Source organism: Trachurus japonicus, chromosome 1, assembly GCF_045865225.1.
Source record: "Trachurus japonicus isolate A0001 chromosome 1, Traja_1.0".
In the NCBI taxonomy this organism is placed as follows: Eukaryota; Metazoa; Chordata; class Actinopteri; order Carangiformes; family Carangidae; genus Trachurus; species Trachurus japonicus.
The window spans coordinates 36,966,981-36,987,611 of NC_140907.1; the positions used below are offsets into that span (position 1 = coordinate 36,966,981).

The following is a 20,631-nucleotide window of genomic DNA, read 5'->3' on the forward strand; positions in this document are numbered from 1 at the left end:
GGCGCAGGACGTCATAATAACGTAATAATAACTGATAATGATAATAAAAGGCTAATAATAATAATAATAATAATAACAACACGTCATGACGAAGTGGAAACGTATAAACAGTTTTATGACTTTTATTTATTCTGAAAAAAATAAAAATGAAAAACGCTTCAGCTCAGTTTGTTTTTGTTGTGATCTCCTGCGCATGCGCAGTGCGCAGACCGACAGCGCGGTGACGTCACTGTCTGCGTATGTAAACAGCCGTTGAGACATTTAAACGTAACGAGCTGTCAGAGACACGACGGAAACACTGAGACACCGAGCCGAGCCGAGCCGAGCCGGACCAAGCCGAGCCGGACTGGACCGGACTGGACCGCAGGTAGGAACACAGCCGGTCGGTACCGCGGCTCTGAGCCACTGTAGCCGGACAGAACCGGACAGAACCGACCGGTCTGCGATGACGGAGCTGTTAGCTAATGAGAAGCTAACAGGCTAACGAGCTGCCGTTAGCTGCAGGGCGAAGGACACACACACACACAGAGACACACACAGAGAGACACACACACACGCTGCTGTGAGTTGTTTATGTTGAGATACACGTGAGACACACACACAGTAGTGTTTACGGTGTGTGTGTGTGTGTGTGTGTCGGGGTGGTCCCAGCTGGTTCTTGTCACGTGTCCATATGTTAGAGAGAAACGTGTTTTCACTCAGTCTCAGTTTAAAGAGCTACGTTACTCTACAGGAGAACAGGGTAAAATACCAAACTACTAAACTAACATTTCACTAAACTAAAACTAAAACACTAAACTAACATTTCACTGAACTAAAACTAAAATACTAAACTAACATTTCACTAAACTAAAACTAAAACACTAAACTAACATTTCACTAAACTAAAACTAAAGTACTAAACTAACATTTCACTAAACTAAAACTAAAGTACTAAACTAACATTTCACTAAACTAAAATACTAAACTAACATTTCACTGAACTAAAACTAAACTAACATTTCACCATGACATTTCCAGAACAGAAATCTGAACAATGGATAAAGCTACTTTCAAAATGTGTCCATATGTTAGAGAGAAACGTGTTTTCACTGGTCTGAGTTTAAAGAGCTACGTTAACTTACTCTACAGGATTTAGACACTACGGGAGAATCAATCAATCAATCAAGTTTATTTCTAAAGCACATTTAAAAACAACCCACGTTGACCAAAGTGCTAAGTGTACAGTTAAAAATGCAGCCATAATACAAAGAATTACTGTATTAAAAAGTGATAAAACAAAACGAAAAGCAGCAACCAACAAGAGATCGAGGAAACAGGGTAAAAATACTACTTAACTAACATTTCACTAAACTAAAACTAAAATACTAAACTAACATTTCACCATGACATTTCCAGAACAGAAATCTGAACAATGGATAAAGCTACTTTCAAAATGTTTTTTATTTTGTTGACAGTAGAGTCAGAAGTTTTTACAGAGGGGATTTTGGATATCTCTTTTTTTTTATCACTCTGTAAATGAGAAAATACTGTCACCAGCCCTTTAAAACATCTAATTTCGCCTTGTTTTTAGTAATAAAATGTTGTATAAATGAGGCTGTGAATGATATATCAACAATCCCCTCTGTAAAAACCTTCAGGATATAGAAAGGGATCAAAGTGGAAGGTTTGGTGTCTGTAAGTGCTGCTGAAGTGGAGATTTCTAGCTTTGAAAAACTCTTTCTGAGAAAACGCCCTTTAAAGACTCGGACTGTAAAATTACATACAGTAGATTGTTCATGTAAATCGTTCTTTTATTATTTGTTGCTGATACAAAGGAAATGACATCATTGTTGAGGAGAGAGAGAGAGAGCTTCATAACGACACCTGACATGACACGGCTCAGACTAACTCCAGTGACATCACTGTGACATCTGTGACATTTGTTCATACTTGCCAACACTCCCGATTTACGCGGGAGACTCCCGACTTTTAACCCTCCCGGTTAGTAATTTCTCCCGCTAATCTCCCGATTTTACAGTGAAGGAAACAAGTGAGATTGTGGGGGATAATTGTTGCCGTATCTGGCAACCCTGGCCTGCCTGCACGTATGAGGCCAGCCGGTGACATGTCACTGACTGGAGTCAGTGATACCAGTAGCGTTGATACTGCGGTTGCCTGCCGCTGTCGACGTCGGCACGAGCGGACCCGCTGGTCCGAGCGGATGCGGCGGCACACATTCGTTTTTTTTTTTTCCGTACTCCCCCTCCGTGCATGTCCGCGATGCACCGCTCCACAGACGTGCCCCCCCGCACAGCAGAGGAAACGGGCCCTTGAATGGCTGATCCAGACCCCTAGATTTAAAATACGAGTTTAGTTTTTGCCCACCAGCCACTGCCCCCCACCAGACCAGCTCTGAGTTCATGTTAAGTGTCACTCCAGCCATTCTTGCCTTCAGTCAGTAGCTACTACCTAAATGTGCTTCTTTTTTTCTTTTTTCTTTTTTTTAGTCTGTTCCCTTTATGTTCTCAGAGTACACTAGAATGCTTCATTTATGTGTTAAAAATTACATTTTTTTGTGGGGGGGAATGCCCCCAGACCCCCCAACAGGGGTCTCGTGACTCAACTTTTTCACCCCTTCTGACTTTACTGACAGATTCTATGCATCTTCAGGTAGGCTTACTGGACAGGGCCACCTTTGGTCAGCCTTCTGGTTTTCATTTCAACAATTACAACTGCTTTTTTTCCCATTGTCCTGATTGGTAAACAGAATCATTGATTGAATAGGCTATCAAAGAAACAGTTTCAGAACAAGTTTCCTTCAGGTTTAAAATACAAGGCAAGAAATGATGGCAATTTATAGCCACACCTGCGAATGAACCCTGATACACTGATGAAAAAAAATCTCCCTATTTTTCACAACCCAATGTTGGCAAGTATGCATTTGTTTTAATTTTGTTTTACCATTATTGTATGATTACTTTGTTGTGGGTGGGTGATTTTATAATTTGCAGTCCAATTTTATTTCTCAGGTGGTTTTATTATGTTGTTGCCAGGAAATTGTATTTGACCTGTTTTATTTCTGTTGTTATTGTACAGCACCTTGTAACTTGTTTTTGAAAGGTGCTATATAAATAAAGTTTATTATTATTTATTATCATCACTCTGTCTCCCCAGTGACGATGCAGCATGACATCACCAGGTCGTCCCCCGTGCTCTTCCTCTGCGGTCGCGGCCCGTCGCCCCCGGCGCCCGTCGTGGACGTCGACGCCCCCCCTCGGCCCTCGGCGGACTTTGCGGAGGCGTTGCCGGCGGAGATGAGCGTGAGGATCTTCAGGGAGCTGGACGCACGCAGCCTGGTGAGCGCCGCCCTCACCTGCCGCCGCTGGTACGACATCATCGAGCACAGCGAGCAGCTGTGGAGGGGCCAGTGTCTGCTGCTGACGGCCGTCTGCCACCGGGAGGTGGAGCGGGACCGCAGGGACGGGCTGTCCTGGAAGGTCAGAGCTCACACACACACACACACACACACACGAGGGGTGGGTAAAAATAATAATAATAATTCATTTAATTTATATAGCGCTTTTCAATAACCCAAAGATGCTTAAAAATATATACAGCTCTGGAAAAAAATAAGAGACCACTTTCACAAATGTTTCTTAAAGGGACAACGAGGAGTTTTGGAAAACAGCGAAGCGTTTCCACACTACATTTATGAGCCTCCGCGCACACCGTAGAATTCTTTGACCGGCGCAAGACAGACTCATGTTTTCATTCATCAAGAATTAAAGTCAGAGGTTCAAAGACGATCACATACCGTCGTAGTTCAATTGGTTTGGTTTATTCACACACACACATACAACACGTACTTTGTGTGAATCAGGTCTCCCATTGAAGCTACCAAAAGCTTATTGCGGGAGCCTGGATACATACAACACAAAACAATACAGCATATACAAGACTGCAATACGCATGAAACTTTAACAGTACACACACACAACAATAAAGCACGTACAAAACTAACAATACAGTACATGAAACATTAACAGACATTAGACAACGTAGTTCCGACCATAAACAGCGATTCAGCGGCGTAATTCTCATGAGCGTCCGCGAAACCGAAAGTAAAGAAACGCTGGTCGGCTCGACCAGCATTTCCACCATTAATTTAAATAACAAAATAACGATAGAGACAAAACCATATATTTATCGAAAATGGAGCCATTAACGAGTGGTAACGTAGATTCATCCACATTAACGTGAGACTTTTTTAATAGAAACTCCTCGTTGTCCCTTTAAAGGTGTACAGAAATGGCCGTTTGTCCTGTTTGTCGCGCCGAGTTGTCACGAGCTGCAACACGAGTTTACCTGAGTGAGGAAAATGAATTTGATTGGTCGTTATCAAGCGGGCGGGATATTCAAAGTTTGGGGCGAGACCGAGCTCCGTGTGTGTGTCTCAGACGTTTGAATGACAGATGATGGATCCAATATCAGTGGCTGATGAATCGTGTACAGGCTGACGTATAATCCGTGCGCCTGCATTATCCAATGCAAAAAAAAAAATACACACTTTCATCCCGGATTTACTCAAAAATAGAATTTTCATCGTCTGATAGATGAGTTATTACATTAATTTTATGACCCAGAGTGGGCTCAAATTCAATTTTCTTTTCTGTACACCTTTAAAAGCATCTCTACATGTATGACAGTCATTTTTTTCTTTTCTTTTTTAAACACCAACACAAACACAACTCGTTCTACTTAATGAGACTCTGATGAGGTCATCACCTGAACCACATCTGGTTTTAGAGGAAGATTATAAAATAAAAACCACTGCTGGGATTAAACATCGACATTATCCCACCAAAACTGATTTATAAACTCTTCTTAAATTAAAATGTTCCTGTTGTGTTGTTCAGGAATGAATATGAACAAGTTTTCTTTGCATTATTATTATTATTCAAGGTCTGAAAAGACTTGATATTTTCTTTTATTTAGACTAGTTTAGTCATTTTCAGCCAATAAAGCTCTAAATGACAATATTTTTATTTCAATTTTGGGAGAAATGTTGTCGGTAGTTGATAGAATGAAACAAAAACATTTTAATAGAATTTTACTCAAACAAATACCTATAAATAACCAGAGATTTGGGAGTGGTCTCTTAATTTTTTCCAGAGCTGTATTTGTGCATTGCAATATATTTTTTGCCCGCTGGTGGAGAGGTTCAGTGTCTCTGTTTTAAACTGATGATGTGAGATCGCGGGGAAATGTGAACACTGTGTAATTAGAGTGATTCAGCGCATTTAGGGCGTCTTCACACCTGTTTTGTTCCAATACAACAACTGAACCGATACAACTGTTGCATCCTTTTTTCGGGTCGTTTGTGTTCACTAGTGAAGGAGAAACCGAAGCTTTCTGAACCACTGAATCAATATGAAGCAATTGTGTTGAAATGGTTCAGTGTTTCAAAGCATTTGATACAATTAAACATGGCGACAAACTCCCCTCCTCCTGCCAAATGAAGTTTAGAGTGATTTTGAAAACTCCGCCCTAAATTCAAATCTGCCGCGACACGCCGTCGATACGGTCGATCCGCGTGTGACGTAATAACAAACTCTTCTCTTACTGGTCAGAAATCTTATCTGGAAGGAGGAGAAAAATAAAAACCGTTGAAGAGAAGTCTCAACGGGCCTGTTGAAGCCCAGACCCGACCCAGTTAGAATCTTTTGTGTTTATTTTCGGCCCAAATCTGACCCAAGCACCCCGTCGTTGAGAATCACTGAAGACCACCAGTGTGCAGTGTGTTTGTGTTGGTCGCTGTGTCGATTACGTTGTCACTGCAAACGAACCGCTCCAGGGCTGGAATGGAAACGAGCTGAGACCAACTCCTCTAAACAATCTCGGTTCGCCTGTTTTGTTCTGCATTCCATGCGCGATTGTTGTGTTCACACCCGAACCGAACAAACCAAACGAACCGAACGAACCAACTTCTGATGTAAAACTCTCCCTGTTTCGGAACAACTGCTCCAAATGGTGTGAATACGGCCGTAGTGTTTATTAGTGTTCCAGCACGACATATACACATATTTGTGTGCGTATGGACATGCGTAAAAATGTCAATCAGTGTTTCCCAAACCACAAGATTTAACAAAGTTAAATAATTAATTTGACAGATTATCTCTAAATGAAATAGCCACGAATACATTTCAATGTTTCTCCTGTTACAAGTAACATGATAAACACCCTGCTGTATATTCATATTCAGCCTTGCTTTAAATAAAACACACACTCTCATTCTATAATTGTGAAAAAATATATGAAATCAATATAAAACATAATGTAAAAATCTAGTTCATTGTGTTTAAATGGATAAAGCTTCATATTTTGCAACTCCAGAGAGTATCAGAGCAGTCTGATGGAGCGCCTTTATTCTGAAATCAGTCCTCACTGTAGTTTATAGGCTACATAGAACCAGGCTGGACTGTATTTTAGGTGGAGGCTGACTGGACCACAGCTCTTCAACGTTACCAGCAGGCGGGAGCTTCTCACGGGATTTTGAAATCTCGTCAAGATATATTATTAAAGGGATACGCCAACATTTTTTTTTTTTTTATGTGTCTTGCCTCCCTCCCGAGTCCATGACCAGCAGATAGACACCATCCTTTCGACTGTACGTGCAGTAACAAAGGAGATAGAGCCGTATCGCCCGTAATTAGCTTAGCTCAAACACTGGAAGTGTATAGGTAGTGTTAGCCTGCCTCCACCTAAAGTCATCAGAGAAACTCTTCAGCAACTCTAAACAGTAGCGCCAAATTCGTCCGAACAAAAGTGTAAACAGCTGGTATTTAGACAAATTAACGACACACTGCTGATCTAAACGGCTACTTTCTCGCCTAAACATGTTTGAAATGTGGATAAAGTGATATATTTACAGAGTTTAGAGCTAAAATGAAATCAGCCTCTGACTGCTGGTTTTGGCTCGGGTAGGAGGCAGGCTAACACTACCCATACACTTCCAGTGTTTGAGCTAAGCTAATTACGGGCGATACGGCTCTATCTCCATGGTTACTGCACGCACAGTGGAAAGGACGGTGTCTCCATGCCCTTGTGTCCTCCCGACTTGATTACTGTAATGTCCTTTTTTCCGGCCTTCCCATCTCTACCACCAGGAGCCTTCAGCTTGTCCAGAATTCAGCTGCTAGACTTTTAACGAAAACAAGTAAATTTTATCACATAACACCGGTTTTAGCATCACTACATTGGCTGCCCATTCAGGCCAGAGCGGATTTTAAAGTTCTTCTTTTAACTTATAAAGCCTTGAATGGTCTTGCACCTCTGTACCTGTCTCAACTGCTCACTCCCTACACTCCGTCACGTCCTCTTCGTTCCCTTGGTTCAAACCTCCTGGTCGTTCCATCCATCAATAAAAAATCAGCTGGTGGCAGGGCCTTCTCCTACCGCGCTCCTTTTTTATTGAACGGCCTCCCACAAGATATTAGAAACGCCACATCCATCGCAATTTTTAAATCCCGTCTTAAAACGTATCTTTTTACCCAATACTTTGATTAAAACTAACTTATTTTAGCATTTTCCTCTGGTGTTTTACTATTGTTTTATTGACTGTCATTATTGTAAACAAACTTTTAACTGTTTTAGGGGCTGTGTCCACCAGACGCGTTTTCAGCGCTCTGGGCGTCTACTTTACATTCAAACCCTATTGAGTCGGCGCTCACAGCGCTCAGCGCCCTCGGCGGTAAAACGCCCTGGGCGCTTGCTTCTTTTTGTCGCGGCGCTCAGAGCGCTTCGAGTTGAAATCTGTTCAACTTTTAGAACAGCGCTACGCTCGTCAATGTCACTTTTCCCCGTACTGACCAATCAGAATCAAGAAGGGGCGGGACTTACGTTACCGACAGCAACACAACCGGAGACGTGGCTCGGTTTATATCAAGACCATCACTTGTATTGAAGGTCGGCCGACCTCAGGGTCCATGTCAAAAGCTGCTGCTAATGCTATTGTGTATTTCTGACACTCGTTGTAGTGTTTACATTAAACAAGGCCGGAACACGGAAGTGTCAGAGGACTCGTTTTGTAACCTAGCAACAGCTGCATTCTGACGAGGGAGAGAGAGAGCGCTAAGCGCTGGGAAAGCAGCGCTGAGAGCGCTGTCAGAGCTGAAAGCGCGTCCGGTGGACACGGCCCCTTATCCTTTTCCTCTGGTGTTTCTTCGAATGGTTTTTTATTTATCTGTTGTTAGTATTGTACTTGTTTTTATTGGAAAGTGTATTGAGACCATGTACCATGGTGATTTTGCACTTTAAATAATAAATTGATTGATTGATATCTGCTGGTCATGGACTCGGGAGTGAGGCAAGACACATAAAAAAAAAAAATGTTGGTGTATCCCTTTAAAAAATTTACAATGAAAAAGAGAGCCTTTTTTTTTTCCTTCAAGTGAATGCACCATGCTGTCATACTGCTCATCTACATCTGAGAGAAGCCATGACGGATCTGTTTGTGTGTTTATGTGTTGGATTGATTCCTCTGACCTCTGACCTCTGACCTGTGCAGGTGACGCTGGTGAGGAACTACACCCGCAGCTGCGTGAAGCGTGATTGGCTGAGAGGACGCTACAGCCACGTGAGGTCGGCGGAGGAGCTGAGCGGCCGCAGGATGACGCCGCTGGACGCAGAGACCTGGGGGGAGATCCTGCAGGCCGAGCTGGACCGATGACGGAGCGATGGTGGACTGATGGTGTCACACACGTGTTAAAAACTGTACATATGTATGTTATTTTATACTTTTTTTAAGAACAAACGATCATGGCGAGATGAAACGGGGCCGTTGTGAAGTGTTTGGTGTAAATAAGACTGGAGATAAGAGAATAAACCACTTGTTTGTGTCTTTTGTGGCAACACACACAGTCACAGTGTGTCCTTCAGGCTGCACACACACCTACACACACCTGTACACTGTGTTTAACCTTCCTCTGCTGCCGTCTCTTCTGTTAGAGTCGATTCTGACCTGAGTTTTAAAGGGATAGTTCAACATTTTGTCAAATTGTCCCCATCGCCATAATCCCTATAGTCATAGCAGTGGGTTCGTTACCTTTAATTGTCGGTGCAAGCTATTTTTTAGAACGGCGGAGCAGAGCTGCGAGCTGCTCAGAGCTACGCTAGAGGAGGAGGCTCATTATGGGATTTCTTGGTTTCCCTCATCATCAAACTCATCAAATACACAATCCAACAACTCCACAACGCTCTGGTGGACAAGTTGTGAGCTGCACATTCACCACGCTATGAGATAATAACACAACGTTACCAGACAGAGTTGTTTTAGAGGGAAATTCATGCACGTTGCCTTCAGGGACAGTTTTTCATTAACAGTCTCTGTATTTACGCTCTGCTCCGCCGTTCTAAAAATAACTTGCACCGACAATTAACAGGGTATCCGCGGGGTCTTAAAAAGTCTTAAAAAAGTCTAAAATTTGAAAATCTAAATTTTAGGCCTTAAAATGTCTTCAATTTGTTGAATTATTGTGTTCAAGTCTTAAATAATTTTAGACAGGTCTTAAATTTTCTCCTCCTCCTCTACATTTTCCTCCTTTTCCCTTCCTCTCTTCCTCCTTCTTCCTCCTCATCCTCCTCTACCTTTTTCTCCTTTCCATTCCTCTTCCTCCTTTTCCTTCTTCTTCCTCCTCCTCTACTTTCTACCGTCAATAATCAATTATATTTAATCAATAAAACATAAGGAAACAGAATGTCATGAACACGGATCGATCACTCATGAAAACATTTGGATGGTTGGTTGGTTCCGCTTTTATTGTGAAGGCTGTAACCGGAAGTGTGTGTATGTGTGTAGCTTGACTCCGCAGCATCACCGCATCCTTCCTCCTTTTCCTTCTTCTTCCTCCTCCTCTACTTTACTACCGTCAATAATCAATTCATTCATTCATTCTAGGGTCACGGGTTCAATAATCAAAATAAATCATAAGGAAACAGAATTCTGTGAGAGAGAAACGTCATGAACACGGATCGATCACAAAATTTGGATGGTTGGTTGGTTCTGCTTTTATTGTGAAGGCTGTAACCGGAATGTGTGAATAGCTTGACTGTGTGCAGCATCACCGCATCCTTCCTCCTTCTTCCTCCTCTACCTTTCCTCCTTTTTCCTCCTTCTCATTTACCTTTTTCTCCTTTTCCCTCCTCCTCCTCTTCCTCCTTTTCCTTCTTCTTCCTCCTCCTCTACTTTCTACCGTCAATAATCAATTATTTAATCAATAAAACATAAGGAAACAGAATTCTGTGAGAGAGAGAAACCTGAAGCTGTGAAATGTTGAAGTGTCATGAACACAGATAGATAGATAGATAGATAGATAGATAGATAGATAGATAGATAGATAGATAGATAGATAGATAGATAGATAGAAATTTGTCTTTGACAGGGCTCATCACTTAAAGCAGATATCAGTGGAATGTTTTTGTTAATATAAGTCCTAAATAGTCCTATTTTCCGTCAGCAATCACTTACATGAAGTATTTCAGCCTAAACACGAGTCTCTCCGTCACTCTGCTCTGCTGTAACCCGAGGAGAAAATTTTCCTTGTGGGATACAAGTGTTATCCAATGAGGGGAGAGAACGGCATGAAGGGCTGTGTGTGCAGCCAAGGGATGCGCGTGAATGTGGTGACGTAGCACGAGGACCAATTGATGCCTGACAAGGGCGGGGGCTGCTAACTCATGGTGCGTTCAAGGAAACTCGTACTTTGTGTTTTTCCTTCCTGTGAAGTCATACCAGTTCGATCTGGTACGAGTTCACGGGTCGGAAGTTACGAGTGGCCGTTATAGGGAACTTTCACAGACAACAGGACGGTAAAAACACGAGCTACGGGTTACCTGGAACGCTACCAAGTCGTAGTTGTGACTTGAAGCTGTAACTTACGGTTTCAAAAGCCTGCCTTGAACACAGCATTAGCCGAAACGGCCGTGCCACTGATATCTGCTTTACATATCGATCGATCACTCATGAAAACATTTGGATGGTTGGTTGGTTCCGCTTTTATTTTGAAGGCTGTAACCGGAAGTGTATGTATGTGTGCAGCTTGACTCCGCAGCATCACCGCATCCTTCCTCCTTTTCCTTTTCCCTCCTCCTCCTCTACCTTTTCCTCCTTTTCCCTTCATCTCTTCCCCCTTTTCCTTTTCCTTCCTCCTCCTCCTCTTCCTTCTTTCTCCTTTTCCTTCTTCTTCCTCCTCTACTTTCCTACCGTCAATAATCAATTATTTAATCAATAAAACATAAGGAAACAGAATTCTGTGAGAGAGAGAAACCTGAAGCTGTAAAATGTTGAAGTGTCATGAACACGGATAGATAGATAGATAGATAGATAGATAGATAGATAGATAGATAGATAGATAGATACCGTAGATAGATAGATAGATAGATAGATAGATAGATAGATAGATAGATAGATAGATAGATAGATAGATAGATAGATAGAAAGAAATTTGTCTTTGACAGGGCTCATCACTTTACATGGGTCCTACACTCAATATCGATCGATCACTCATGAAAAAATTTGGATGTAGGCTATTGCAGCTTTCCCTGTCCAGTTCTTATTCTTATTAATCCTGCCTGAATTTTTGTTTATTTACGTTTGTTTATTTAGTTATTTATCTCTAATTACTACTGTTATTTTTATTGTTTTCCTTCTGTTATGATTTCTGTCCATTAAATGGTTAAGGTCCGAAGGGTGGGTGGGGGGTATATTTGACATAACTTTTGATCTCACTACTGCAAATGAAAAAGAAAATATAAAATATAAATAAAAACATTTGATCACAAAAAAAAAGAAAACATTTGGATGGTTGGTTGGTTCCGCTTTTATTGTGAAGGCTGTAACCGGAAGTGTAGCCTATATATGTGTGCAGCTTGACTCCGCAGCATCACCGCATCCTTCCTTCCTCCTTTTCCCTCCTCCTTCTTCTCTACCTTTTCCTCCTTCTCCCCCCTCCTCTTCCTCCTTTTCCTTCTTCTTCCACCTCCTCCACTACCTTTTCCTCCTGTTCCCTCCTCCTCATCTTCCTCCTTTTCCTTCTTCCACCTCCTCCTTTACCTTTTCCTTCTTCTTCCTCCTCCTCTACTTTTGTACCATCAATAATAAATTATTTAACCCTCAATAAAATAAAACATAAGGAAACAGAACTCTGTGAGAAAGAATTAAACCTGAAGCTGTAAAATGTCATGAACACGGATCGATCACTCCTGAAAACATTTGGATGGTTCCGCTTTTATTTTGAAGGGAAGGCTGTAACCGGAAGTGTGTGTATATGTGCAGCTTGACTCCGCAGCATCACCGCATCCTTCCTCCTTTTCCTTTTCCTCCTCCTCCTACTTTTTCCTCCTTTTCCCTTCCTCTCTTCCTCCTTCTTCCTCCTCCTCCTCTTCCTTCCTCCTCCTCTTCCTCTTCCTTCTTCCTCCTCTCCCTTTCCCTCCTTTTCCCTCCTCCTCCTCCTCTACCTTTTTTCTCCTTTTCCTTCCTCCTCCTCTTCCTCCTTTTCCTTCTTCTTCCTCCTCCTCCTTTACCTTTTCCTTCCTCCTCCTCTTCCTCCTTTTCCTTCTTCTTCCTCCTCCTCCTTTACCTTTTCCTCCTTTTCCTTCCTCCTCCTCTTCCTCCTTTTCCTTCTTCTTCCTCCTCCTCTACTTTCCTACCATCAATAAAACATAAGGAAACAGAACCTGAAGCTGTAAAATGTTGAAGTGTCATGAACACGGATAGATAGATAGATAGATAGATAGATAGATAGATAGATAGATAGATAGATAGATAGATAGATAGATAGATAGATAGATAGATAGATAGATATGTCTTTGTGTATGTCTTTTTCTCTCTCTCCTTCTTAAATCTGTTTTAACATGTCTGTTGTTGTTGATATGGACCGCTTGTTGTGTCTGCAATAAAGATTAATAATAATAATAATAATAGATAGATAGATAGATAGATAGATAGATAGATAGATAGATAGATAGATAGATAGATAGATAGTCTGCCCCAAAGGATAGCAGAAATGTGTCTTTGACAGGGCTCATCACTTTACATCCTACACTCAATATCGATCGATCACTTATGAAAACATTTGGATGGTTGGTTGGTTCTGCTTTTATTGTGAAGGCTGTAACCGGAAGTGTGTGTGTGTGTGTAGCTTGACTCCGCAGCATCACCGCATCCTTCCTCCTTTTCCTTCTTCCTCTCTTCCTCCTTTTCCTTCTTCTTCCTCCTCCTCTACTTTCTACCCTCAATAATCAATTCATTCATTAATTCTAGATAGATAGATAGGTAGGTAGATAGATAGATAGATAGATAGATAGATAGATAGATAGATAGATAGATAGACAGACATTTATCTTTGACAGGGCTCATCACTCAATATCGATCGATCACTCCTGAAAACATTTGGATGGTTGGTTGGTTCCGCTTTTATTTTGAAGGCTGTAACCGGAAGTGTGTGTGTGCAGCTTGACTCCGCAGCATCACGGCATCCTTCCTCCTCCTCCTCCTCCTGCTCCTCTCCTCCCAGAGCGCTGAGCCTCAACACCAACAACCATGGACGACGTCCCCCCTCTCATCAGCATCGCCATCGCGCTGCGCATCCAGCCCAACGAGGGTCCGGTCTTCTTCAAGGTGGACGGGAGCCGCTTCGGACAGACCCGCACCATCAAGCTGCTCACCGGATCCAAGTACAAGATCGAGGTGGTGATGAAGCCCGGGACCGTGGAGGCCACGTAAGGACCGGAGGGGAGGGGGAGGGATGGGAGGAGGGGGGGTCTGGGTCTGGGTCTGGGGGTCGGTGGTTCGGTGAGGGAGGGGGGTTTAGAGGGTTTAGGGGGTTTGGTGTGGATCTAGAAGCAGCAGAGGAGCAGCCAGGCCTCTTCCTCCTCCCCTCTCCTCCTCCACCTGACACCGCCTCAATAATTAAACACGAGGAGGTTTTTCTCTCTCTCTCTCTCTCTCTCTCTCTCTCTCTCTCTCTCTCTCTCTCTGGATCGGTTTCAGTGACGTCACCGAGTCCGATCGATCAGCTGATCAGGTCCAATTAAATAAATACATAAATAAATGATCGATAAAGTCTGTATAGGCCTAATGATGACGTTGACGCGTCAGAAGAGGAGGGAGGGGGGAGCTGGGCCACGTGCCCGGCGTCAGGTGTGTCAGATCCAGGTGTGGTCTAGTGTCCAGATGTTAATACAGATGTTAATGATGTTAAAACAGATGTTAATGTAGATATTAATTCAGATATTAATACAGATGTTTTGTTAATACAGATGTTAGTGTAGATATCAATACAGATGTTAATACTGCTATTAACAACTGTATTATCATCTGTATTAATACAGATGATAATACAGTTGTCAATGCAGATATTGATACAGATGTTAATACACATGTTGATACACATGTTAGTGACAATATCAATACATGTTAATACTGATATTAATACAGATGGTAATACAGCTGTTAATGCAGATACAGATGTTATGTTAATACAGATGTTAATGCAGATATTGATACAGATGTAATGCAGATATTAATACAGATATTAATACAGATGTTAATACAGATGTTTTGTTTTTTATTTAACCTTTATTTAACCAGGCAGAATCAACTAAGAACAAGTTCTTATTTACAATGATGTTAATACAGATGTTAATACAGTTGTTAATGCAGATATTAATACAGATGTACAGTTGTATAATGCAGATACACAGATGTTATGTTAATACAGTTGTTAACATGTGTCTCTGGATTATAAAACACAAAAAAGAATATAAATGTTTTTTTTAAACATTTTTTTTTAGTAGGTTTTGTATCTCCGTTGACCAGAATCTCTTTATCATTAAATTTATAAAAATTGCAATTAACCTACTTCTTTTCCTGACTACTTTAATCAAAACAATACAAAAGTCTGAAAAAATAGGCCTACATCAATTATTTACCAAATAGTTGATCATGTCCCTCAGTTGTGTCCAACCCCATAAAACATACCAGTTCCCCCATCTTAGAAAAATAATGGGTCAGTCCAACATAAAGAAAGTGTTAAACATCTTTTTTTACATATATTTCATAGTTTTATAGTGAGATCGTCACATCGTCAAACTCAACCTCTCAACTCCTTTATAGAAATAAATGATAGCAAACACCTGTTCGGGAAAAAAAACTAACAATAGTGTGGAAAAATATTATAATTCGTAAAGTCATGTGATGCTACACGACGTCTTGGATAATTATGGATTTTTAATCTTCACATTGAACCCTGTCACAAACTCTGTCCTGTCCCTGTCGCCATAGCACCATGAACATCGGCGGCATCGTCTTCCCCCTGGAGCAGCAGTCCAGAGACCAGGACTCGGTGGTCTACCACGGCCAGTACGACACCGAGGGCGTCCCGCACACCAAGAGCGGCGACCGGCAGCCGGTGCAGGTCAGCATGGAGGTGAGTGGGGTATATAACGTACTACCCTTTAACAGGTGAGGCCCATGCAGAGACTGTTGATGAAAAACTGTCCCTGAAGGCAACGTGCATCAGCTGGTTTTTGCATGAATTTACCTCTAAAACAGCTCTGGGATCATGGGGATTTCTCATGGTTTCCCTCATCAAACTCATCAAATACACAATCCAACAACTCCACAACGCTCTGGTGGACAAGTTGTGAGCTGCACATTCACCACGCTATGAGATAATAACACAACGTTACCACACAGAGTTGTTTTGGAGGGAAATTCATGCAAAACCAGCTGATGCGCGTTGCCTTCAGGGACAGTTTTTCATCATCAGTCTCTGTATTTCCCTCTACAACAACTCTGTGTGGTAACGTTGTGTTATTATCTCATAGCGTGGTGAATGTGCAGCTCACAACTTGTCCACCAGAGCGTTGTGGAGTTGTTGGATTGTGTATTTGATGAGTTTGATGAGGGAAACCAAGAAATCCCATAATGAGCCTCCGTAGCGTAGCTCTGAGCAGCTCACGGCTCTGCTCCGCCGTTCTAAAAACAGCTTGCACCGACAATTAAAGGTAACAAACCTACTGCTATGACTATAGGGATTATTATTACCCTTGCGGAAAATGCAAAGGTCATAGGCATTAATGATGCCAGTAAAGCAAGATGAAGACATATACTGTTAACCAGTGGTTCTCAACGTGGGGTCCGGGGACCCCCAGGGGTCCTTGAGAGGGTTCAAGGGGGTCCCCAACTTTTTCTTGATATTTTACAATTTTTTCTAGAATTATTAAACGTTTTTTTTTTTTTTTTTTTGGAAAATTCTTTTTCTATTTTTTGAAATTTAACCACTTTTTCTAGATTTTGTTTTTAAACTTTTTTTTTTCGAGAAGATTTTACCAATTTTTTTTCTAGAAGTTTTTTTACTTATTTTTTGAGAATTTTACCACTTCTTTCTAGAAATGTTTTGGGAGAAATTGTACCACTTCTTTTTTTTTTCCAGAAATGTATAATATTTCCAAAAATTCACACCATTGGCCCTAATTTGAATTTACAAAACTTTATTCTTTATAATCCAGGACTACAGATGGAAATTAGCGGCTCCGCTAAATCTGGTGCAGCCATCTTTTTAATGTCACTGCACACTGTCCTTTTTAAATAAATAAATTAAATAAATAAATTCAGTCTCGGAACAAATATTTGTGTATTTCTGGTGTTTGCTTCAAAGTTTTGTCCAATGGGGGTCCATGGTCCAATTTGTGTCAATTAGGGGTCCTTGATGTAAAAAAGCTTGAGAACCAGTGCTGTAAACAGTGTGTAACTAACTGGTCACATGGCAGACTGACTCACTTCCTGTTTCCTGTTTCCTGTCCAGTTCAACAAGGCGGGGACGTTTGAGACGGTGTGGCAGGCCAAGTACTACAACTACTACAAGAGGGAGCACTGCCAGTTCGGCAACAAGTTCAGCAGCATCGAGTACGAGTGCAAACCCAACGAGACCCGGACCCTGATGTGGATCAACAAGGAGGCCTTCAACTGACCCGGCCCCCCGGCAGAGGACGCCAGCGGCACCAGGACTTTGACCATCAGCATCACGGGGACAAGACGGGGAGGGGGGACAGATGTCAGCTATGCTGGTCTTTACAGGGGCGTCGCTTTGAAGGGATAGTTCACCCAAAATTTAAATTTCTTACTCATTATCTCCTCCCCCTCATGTGGACTAAGGGCTGGGAGAAGTTTCAGAGTCCTCCGTGGCTTCTCTGAGTTACAGGGGGTCTCGGCGTAGCAGTGCATGTCCATATAACGGTTGCAAATGGATACCAACTGTCTTCATAACAAAAAGACACACCAAAAAACATCCAAACACCTCCATAGTGCTCGTATGTAATGTCCGTCTTGTATTGAAGCCCTGAAATGCGAAATTGTCCAGAAAAAAATTAAATAAGTCTATATTTCAAGCTTGTTTGTAGCGGAAGCTCCTCTTTCCGGTTCGTCAAATTTGGACGAACCAGAGTCTGTCCTCTTCCCAGTTCGTCCAAATTTGACGAACCGGGAAGAGGAGCTTCGAGAAGCTTGAAATACAGACTTATTAAATTTTTTTCGGGACAATTTTCGCATTTTGGGGCTTCAATAGAAGAGGGACATTACATACGAGCAGCATGGAGGTATTTGGATGTTTTTTGTTGTGTCTTTTTGTTACGAAGACAGTTGGTATCCATTTGCAACCGTCATAATATGGACATGCACTGCTACGCCGAGACCCCCTGTAACTCAGAGAAGCCACGGAGGACTCTGAAACTTCTCCCAGCCCTTAGTCCACATGAGGGGGAGGAGATAATGAGTGAAATTTCAATTTTGGATGAACTATCCCTTTAAAGCTGCACTCTGCAACGCTGCTTTCTCAGAGGGAAGGGAAACGGTCAACACACGTAGGTCGTGTTCAGAAATCCTACACAAGAAGACCGGTCAGTGAACTGCACACGGTGCGTTCACAGCTGGTTCAACGGGACAGAAAAGACAAAAGAGTCTCGGACCGTCACCTCCGACCCCTCCAGCGGTCGACGGGTATCTCACCGTTAACATGCAGGTGTTTCATGGTTTTACTGGTGCGAGAGCTGAGAGCAGCTCCGATGGAGAGCGTAGCTTTAAAGCCGGGGTGGGCGGGGCCACGGGACACTCGTTACGTTACAGACGTCCTCCCTTAACGATCCATAGCTACTCACGTCTAGTCCAGGTGTCCTTTACATCATCTACAATATGTCCAAACATCCTGTCAAACAGAATCAGGTTCAACTTTAACAATGAAAGGAAAATAAACTCAACACAAAACAGGAAGTAAATAAAACCACGGTTGAGAAAATAAAAGCTGATGAAGGATTATGGAGGTGTCTTTATTATTCAATTAATAAAAACAAAAAAACTGTTGATTTGGGGGGGAAAAAAAGGTATTTTCAATCAAAACAAATTTCATTTCAATCAAAAAAAAAAGTGTTTGACTGCAAAAAAAAAAATTTAGACCCAAAAAATTGTGTTTGAACCCTTTTTTTCTTTGATTGAAAAGGTTCTTTGATTGAAGTGAGTTATTATTTGATTGAAAATATCTTTTTTGTTTCTTTAACCTTTATGGTAAACCCTCATTTCCAGTGACGTCGAGAGCACATCAAGTCAAAACAACAGTCACATAACAGTTGCATTAATCCATAATAATACACATCCAACAGTAGTTTAAATTTAAATTTGATTGAATAATAAAGACACAAATGTAGGCTGCCTCCATAAAGGATCAAATCAAAACTGTGACTCAAAGCTGAAGAATAAAAATACATGAGAAGCACCAGAGTGAGGCGATGAGTTTAGCATAGCTTAGTTTAGCTTAGCTCAACGACTGGCAACAAAGAGAAGAGGAAGTTCAACATAATGAAAACCATCAAAACTAATCCTCTAATTGTTTTTACCCAAAGTCTCAGCAGAGTGAGAGGATCAAACACTAAAACGTCCATGTTTAAATTAACTTTATGGATAAAACAACTCTAAGAACAGAGAGTTGTTGAGTCACAATGGAACGACAAACCAGTAAAACACAAAAACGTCAAATCACATGAAAACAAAGCGAGTTTTAGAGACGGTTACGCTGCTGAGGCTAACTGTTAGCATGGGTTAGCTAGCCTACCATCTAACAGAGTAGGCTAATTAAGACAAAGCTAGCAGACGTAGCTTCAATGCTAACTGCTGCTAAAGCTACACAGTCACTTTTAATCTGTATTTCAGCTGCAGAGTGGAACTGTTCCTTTGTGTTTGTTTGTGATGAAGCTAGGCTAACAGTCGTTGTGCTATGCTAGGCTAACCACCAAACAGCTAGCTAGGCGTCTGTGCCTGAACTTGAAATCTGTGTAGATATTTATATTATAATATTAAGAAATGAAACCAGTTGTTGCCCCCTTAGACCCAGACCCAGATGTTCCTTTAACGAGTCTGAGCGACTTCCTTCAATAACTAAATAACGACCTAAACCACAGATAGCGCCCCAGTTAGCATGATGCTAACAGAAGACCAGGATGGAAGACACCTGTGGACAGAGGACGGATTTTACCTTATTTATTGACTGTGTGTGTGTGTCTGTGTATGTGTGTGTGAGGATGATGAAAGTGTGAACATTTAAATGTGATATTTTTGACTTTTTTTTTTAATCATTTAATGGAAAAATCCAGTTGAACTCAATTAGCTAATTGGTGAAGTGGGCTATTGTTTTTGAGCTCAAACTGTGACAAACTGGGATTTTCCTTTAAATGATAAAGCTGCTCCAGAGCGATGGATATAACATGTAGTAGCTAGATATTATTATATAACATATAATATGTTATATCTATTGCTCTGAGCTGCTCTTATTCTGTGTTTATCCAGAACGAAGCCATATGTTTGGATTCAAACCGACTGTGCATCCTGTAGCTCCACATCTAGCAGCCTAGCCTAACACTCTGAAATATTAATCAAACAAAAAAGCAGGAAGTAGCTACAGCTTTAGAGGATCAAACCACATCAGGTGGCGTTCAGGGTCAGTTTGAATCTTTTCATGTGCACAGTAGCCGGTATGAACCATGTTTTCGTGCTCGACGTCTGGGATTCACTTTGCCAAACAACACGCTCAGTTTGTTTTGTTGTTTTCTCTCAGTGCTGAAACCTTGATGTTTTGTTAACGTGTTGGACTGAAGGGGAATAAAGTGTCTTTGTGAATAAACCTGTAGACAGAACCAATGAACGCTCACCTGTGCTGTTGTCATTGTAAACCTATACAGTTGTGTCTACCAGATCATAATTATGATGTATTAAAGGGATAGTATGATTTTTTTTAAAGTGGGGTTGTGTGATCTACAAATAGCCCCTAAGTATTTTAAATGCAGTAGAAGACTCTCTACACTCCTCCTGTTAGCAACGCCAGCCCATAATAGCCCTGCCCAGAGATTTACAACATACAGTGTTGTGAACAGACCCAAAGAAACGGCCTATTTTCGCGGCTTAAAAGAGGTTTTACCTGAAAAAAAAAGACACAGACACAGTTCCATTGTTCGCTATAATATAATTTTTTCCAGCCTTTCAAAGTGCAGAAAAAACACAGTTTTTATTTGGACCTAACCAACTCACGTATCCCTCCGCCCAGGGTT

General features: G+C 41.6%; 2 protein-coding genes across 3 annotated transcripts; both read left to right on the plus strand.

Moving 5' to 3' along the window:
• The first annotated feature begins 277 nt into the window (after positions 1-277).
• On the plus strand, positions 278-8,876 carry fbxo48 (F-box protein 48). 2 transcript variants are annotated; one of them, XM_085792708.1, is made up of 3 exons: positions 278-367; positions 3,157-3,479; positions 8,549-8,876. In XM_085792708.1, exons 2-3 carry the CDS (start codon positions 3,162-3,164, stop codon positions 8,708-8,710), a joined length of 480 nt encoding a protein of 159 aa, XP_085648834.1. In that variant the 5' UTR covers positions 278-367; positions 3,157-3,161; the 3' UTR covers positions 8,711-8,876. The 2 variants fall into 2 exon arrangements, with proteins under 2 accessions (XP_085648834.1, XP_085648842.1); XM_085792716.1 differs by having other exon boundaries at positions 283-354; positions 3,154-3,479.
• Positions 8,877-13,555: 4,679 nt separating this feature from the next.
• On the plus strand, positions 13,556-17,076 carry cnrip1a (cannabinoid receptor interacting protein 1a). Its single transcript, XM_085786938.1, has 3 exons — positions 13,556-13,758; positions 15,323-15,467; positions 16,848-17,076. Exons 1-3 carry the CDS (start codon positions 13,580-13,582, stop codon positions 17,010-17,012), a joined length of 489 nt encoding a protein of 162 aa, XP_085643064.1. The 5' UTR covers positions 13,556-13,579; the 3' UTR covers positions 17,013-17,076.
• The last annotated feature ends 3,555 nt before the right edge of the window (positions 17,077-20,631 follow it).